This window comes from Hibiscus syriacus, unplaced genomic scaffold (assembly GCF_006381635.1).
Source record: "Hibiscus syriacus cultivar Baekdansim isolate YM2019G1 unplaced genomic scaffold, ASM638163v2 tig00110450_pilon, whole genome shotgun sequence".
NCBI classification, from domain to species: Eukaryota; Viridiplantae; Streptophyta; class Magnoliopsida; order Malvales; family Malvaceae; genus Hibiscus; species Hibiscus syriacus.
The window spans coordinates 8,464,877-8,470,926 of NW_024062743.1; the positions used below are offsets into that span (position 1 = coordinate 8,464,877).

The 6,050-nt window shown below is 38.1% G+C and overlaps 1 protein-coding gene and 1 pseudogene across 1 annotated transcript; one reads left to right on the forward strand and one right to left on the reverse strand.

Annotated features, from left to right (window-relative positions):
* Positions 1-1,510: 1,510 nt before the first annotated feature.
* Positions 1,511-2,309, reverse strand: LOC120126198 (annotated as a pseudogene).
* Positions 2,310-4,599: 2,290 nt separating this feature from the next.
* LOC120125993 lies at positions 4,600-5,466 on the forward strand. Its single transcript, XM_039144303.1, has 4 exons — positions 4,600-4,922; positions 5,006-5,084; positions 5,164-5,251; positions 5,332-5,466. Exons 1-4 carry the CDS (start codon positions 4,686-4,688, stop codon positions 5,423-5,425), a joined length of 498 nt encoding a protein of 165 aa, XP_039000234.1. The 5' UTR covers positions 4,600-4,685; the 3' UTR covers positions 5,426-5,466.
* The last annotated feature ends 584 nt before the right edge of the window (positions 5,467-6,050 follow it).

The window sequence follows — 6,050 nt, forward strand, 5'->3', positions numbered from 1 at the left end:
AATGTCTTTTATTACTGACATGCTATGAATTTACAAGAATTATGGGGTCCTATGATTTTAGTTCAATTATCTGCTTTAGATTCTCATCATGTTTGGTTATTGAGGAACATTAAACATGGAGCATTAGAAGCAATTATTTGTTAAAAGAGTAGGCCATTAATGCATTTGCAACTGGTATTGTTGTATTTGGCATCTAATGTCTATCTTAAACAACTCTTTTGACGCTTTAGCTTTTGGAGTGACTATGATCGAACCTCTTTCCCTCTTATTATTAAGTCCTTCTTTTGAATGAGTTATTAATTGATATTCTTGGTTTATTTTAGTTATTGCTTGGTTGTATGTTGTAGTATTATGAACTAAAACTCTTTACTATTTTTGCAGCCTTTGGATGTGCATGCTCAAGTTCCATCCAAACCTATTAGATTGTCATACCAAAGTGCGTCAGCTACGAACAATACAAATTTACCTTGTTACTTTTACTTCAAAGGTTTATGCAATAAACGTGATATGTCCACTTTTCATGTTCAAAGTGAAGTAGCTTTTGGATGTACATGTAATAAACCTCAAATTTATATTGAAACACTGTCAAATAGCAAATTCATGTTCAAAAATCCAAAACACTTTAATTACATTTTAAACCCCAAATTCCAAAATACTTCAATTACATTCTAAACCCTAAATTGAATTATTTTAGAATTTAGGGTTTAGAATGAAATTGAGGGTTGTGTTGCAAGTTTTAAAAGTTGAGGGATCTAAATGCAAGTGCCTGAAAAGTTCAGTGACCATATTGCAAATAGACTAAATGTTGAATGACTGCCACATCATCTTCTTCTAACGGCAATGTAACCGCGTCAAACAGCCGGTTACATCGGGGACCATATTGCAAACGGACTAAATGTTAGAAGACTGTATTTTGAAGTTTTAAAAGTTGGGGGACCTAAATGCAAGCTACAAAAAAGTTCAATGACCATTACTATACTTTACCCTTAGAATAATTAAATGCTTCTCTTACAATTTAATCAATGATTGATTTAATTCTATAATTGGTTTGGGTTTGTCAAATTATGATTAAACGATTCCCTCATTTGTTCTTTGGGTAAACTATACAGATGACCACTAATGTTTGAATTAGGTTTCATTTTCCCAATTGATGTTTTAAAAATTACAAATCGACCACTAACGTTATCGATTGGTTCCGAACTGGTCACTCAACATTAACAGACATTGGTAGTTGTAGGTAACAAAATGCTGATGTGGCACTATTTTCCCACACATTTGACTTTCCAAAGCTTTTGACCAACATTTAAGGAAAAAATTAAAGAACAAAAAGTTTATCTTCTCCTCTCTCTCCTCTCCTCCCTATTTACAAGCCAGAGGAGCTGCAACTCTTAAATTTTGCACCGCCTCAGAGACCACATATAGTTCGATTGAATTACTCGAATTGATTAATTATATTTTATTATTTAAATTTTATCTTAATTTTTTTAATCGAGTGGAATATATACAAAGCTGAAAATTCCGCGCTGGAATATTGATTTCTAGAATTACAGCCACCTGAACATGAAGACAATGCCACTCACAGCTCTCCTTTGAGCTTCTCTTGATCCACCATTGCAGTCTCTTCCATTTTTGTACCAAACCCATTGTCTACCCAAGCAAGATAACCTCCTCCCAAGTTTCTTACATCCTTAAAACCCTGCAACATCCATGAGTACACTCAATCACAACCTGTCCAAAGACTTTGAATCTCAATATCCGCAATCGGATAAAACTCACAATTTTAAGAAGATCAGCTGCTGCAGAAAGGGATCTCACCCCACTTTTGCAGCCCTATAAGCAAAAGCGAAGCTCTTAGCCGACTTGCAATTCCAACATCGTTTACATAGAGAACCAAAAAAGAAAATAATGAAATAACGAAATCGAAATTACCACTACGAGACGATCTTCCTCCTTGAAAGCAGATGAAACATCCTTCAAGAATTCAGGATTCTTCACTATACCTTCTGGCGTGTTGAACATGTAATGTGGTATTAACGATCTTCTCTGCTTCCACGTGTCCCTTCTGGAACTCTTCCACTGTCCTGTTATGAATATCAGAAAACATAAACTTTGAAGCCCCGACAAGTTTGAGAACAAAGAACTGAACAGAATCCTGTTGTGTTTTACCTGACATCGTCGTAAACATGGCCGGTCTGAAGCAAGTGTTTTTCTTCGGTGAAATCGACGGTAACAACTTGTGATCCTGTGCTGGAATATGTGAAAAGGAGGAGAAAGAAGACTACCAAATAAACACCCAACCAGTTGTTCATGGAGGAGAGGAGAGCGAAGAAGAAAAACTTTTTGTTCTTTAATTTTTTCCTTAAATGTTGGTCAAAAGCTTTGGAAGTCAAATGTGTAGGAAAATAATGTGACATCACTGATTTAATGTGCCACATCAATATTTAACCAGTTTTTAACCAATAGATAATGTTAGTGACCGGTTTGTAATATTTGAAAAATCAGTGAAAAACGAAACTTTTCTCAAACATTAGTGACCATCTGTATAGTTTACCCTTGTTCTTTTTATGTTCTTTCTTTCTTTTTAATACTTACAATTGCAGTTTCGAAATGCCTCGCTACAATGATCGTCATGGTAACACTCGTCTGTATGTTGGCTGCATCTCTTCACGAACGCGAGCACGTGATCTAGAACTACTCTTTAGCCGATGCGGGAGGTAATTACGATTTCCTCTGTCTCGATGCGATGAAAGAAGTTAAAGATTTATCCAATTTTATAGAACATAATATTTTCTGTATATATGATTCACAGTGTGATGTCGCAGATCACAATTACCATATACCTGCATTGCTTGACCGTAGCTAAATTATCCCTTTTGTGGATTTTTGCTATTTTGTAATGTCTGGATCTAGTTAGTTATTCTTTATTGTTAGTGTTCTTTTGAGTTGGGGAACCGGTGATTTGAATTAGCGGTATTAGGGTTTGGCGAGAGGAATGTCCTCTTATTCTCTAGATGTAGGAGTGCTTAGGTCTTTGCGAAGCTTTCTTTGTGCTCAGATTTGCACTAAATAATAATGATCTTATATGTGTGGGGACTGCCTGCCCGTAGGTAATGTAGTGTTTTTTTAACTTGGATGAATCTTGTTGAAGGTTTCTGGGATTTTGCCAAACCTGGAGGCCTATGGTGAGAGGGTCGGCCTTGGTGGAATTGGTGGGATTTCTAGCGCCGTTTATAGGGACCCATTGGCGATTCTTTCTGTAGTATTATTCCGTGTTTTAGTGGAAGTGGCAACAATCTCAAACTGGCATTGACTTCATCTATGAGGGGTGAAGTTTGATACACTTGCAGTATTTAACTACTGATGTCCTTCATGTTTATGGCAACCGTTTCCGCAGAGTACGTGAAGTGGATATGAAGCGTTATTACGCCTTTGTTGTAAGCGACACTCTTTGACCTGGTTGCTACTTTAATTGTGGCATGGATGGCCATTAGGCCCCAGATTGCAAAGCTGGGGACTTGAAGAACAAATGTTATCTTTGTGGAGAAAGTCACATAGAACGAAATTGCAAGAACAGTCGTCAAAATCTGAGGTAATCTATTTTACGCCGACTTGCCCCCACCTTGTCAATCTTATTTCATGTGCCCTTTCGTTTGCAAAATTTGATTACTTTTATGCTTACCTTTTCTTGTATTATGTCTATAACAGACGTGGGCGGGGTTATTCTAGATCAGCAGTTGGATTCCGCTCTCCTCGTCGTGGCAGAAGCCAGAGTCGAACTTACAGCCGAGGCCAGAGCTACTCGTAAGTTAACTTCTACTGCTTCATCTATGACAAAGTTTGTACCTTTAATTAGTTTTAGTTTTTCTGACAAATTAAAAAAGGAGAATGGAAGCATTATCCTATCATGAATGATGCGCTTTGAACATGAATGGTTGGAAAATGGATTGGCAACTAAAAAGTGAACCTCGTTTTTCCTTTCTTTAATTTAGTTTTATGAGTTTTCTCTGAACACTAATAATTTGTGCTTCTTTCAACCAATTTCCGTTTTTATGCCAGTCGTTCAGGTCTCCAGCAAGGAGAGAGCAAAGTTTTGAGTGTTTTGATAGATCACAGATCCTCGAGTTCGAGAATAGCTCACATCCCTCCAAGGGGAGGAGTCGCAGTCCAAACCCATCTCCACGAAATGGGAACCTGGCTTCTCTGAAAGATGAAGCTGATAACGGTGGTAGTCCTCTGGAAGCAGAAGGACCCCTGCTAATCCTGATAGAGATGTCAGAAGGCAGTACCGAAGTCCTTCCGACGCCAATGGCCCCAGCCAAATTCCCAGTACAAGGGACAACAATAGTCCAATCAGTGGTGACTACGATGACCACGCACACCTAGAGACTACAGTAATGGTGACGACGATGACGCACTCACACCTAGTGGAAGCGAATCGCCTTAAACCCCCTCCCCAAAATGGCTCTCCCGTTATCATCTGTAATACCACCTGTACAAATTTCATTTCTAGATAGTTTGTCACGTTACCTAAAAAGCCATAGGATGGTGTAAAAGTTGAGATAAGAGATATTTTTCTTATTTCCCTAGTTTTGTCTCCTATCTATTCTTCGGGTTAAATATCTTATGCACTTCAAAATACGATATTTTGATATTTCAAGTAGTTAGTACGATTTCGAACCAACAAAATGCCCCAAGTTGCTGCGCTGCCTAGTTTCGGAATCGTATGTTCGGCTGGCAAGCCCGGGCAAAAAGGAAAGAAAACAGCACCCGAAACGAAGCGGGGTGACGATAGCATGGGGTTTAGTGGTGGGAGAAAGGAGATATGGCGGTGCGTGGAAAACTGCGGGGCATGCTGTAAGCTGGCCAAAGGACCTGCATTCGCCACGCCTGAAGAAATCTTCACCGACCCTACTGATATCGAGGTTGTCATCTTCATGCACACCATATGTTCGATAAATTGATTGATCCCAGGAATAACATAAAGAAACTGTTTTGTTGGTATTAGCTTTACAGAAACTTAATAGGTCCCGACGGATGGTGCATCCACTACGAGAAAACCACGCGCACTTGCTCCGTTTACTCTGGTCAGTCTTTTCTTTTCTTCCCTAAAGGATACGTATTAGCTTGAAATTGTGGTATGCTAAAGGGATTTTAAGTTTTCAGATCGTCCATATTTTTGCCGGGTGGAACCTGATGTATTCAACAAGTTGTATGGAATTCAGAATAGAAAGTTCAACAAGGAAGCTTGCAGGTTGGACACGACCAGGCTCTTGTCTCATGATATTATGGAAGCTTTCTTTTTTGTTGTAACTAAAGAGAATTGCTTTGCAGTTGCTGTCGGGACACCATCAAGGCAGTGTATGGGCCGCATTCCCAGGAATTGTACCACTTCAACCGTTCCATCAAGGATTCCTCCTCAAAATGATATCTACCGCATAATTTGGGTATTCGAATTATTTGGGTTCATGTAACCATTATGACTTACTACGAGTCGAATTTCTGTTTCTGGTGCTAGAAGATTGTAAGTTGCAATCATCACTTATTTCTACGCTCATAGAGAGATGAAGATCAAATGCATATCTTTGTTCTTCGGTGCGGAGAGTGTACCATTATTTTAGAGTATGTTTCACTCCAATTAGGTTTCATGATCGATGGTCGTGTTCTAACATGGAATGCTGCAAACTAATATGGCCTGTGCAACTTATTACTTGAAAAGGTTTCAGATGAGTAAAATGATAGTTGAATCTTTATAAATATGATTATCTTGAAAAGGTATCAGATGAGTAAAATGATAGTTGAATCTTTATAAATATTATCGATGACATATTCTGAATTTTCACATGCTGTCGTCAATGATGGATTTTTTTTATATCGGATAACCTTTACAATCATTATTATTCATAAAGCATCCACCTTTATATTATTACTAGGATGTAGGAGTGCACAAAAAATCTGAATATCCGATTTTGCGAAAAAAATATTCGAAACCGGATTTGAGAAAAACCGGGTTTTTTTTAACCGGATCGGATTTTTTTAAACCGGTTATTTTA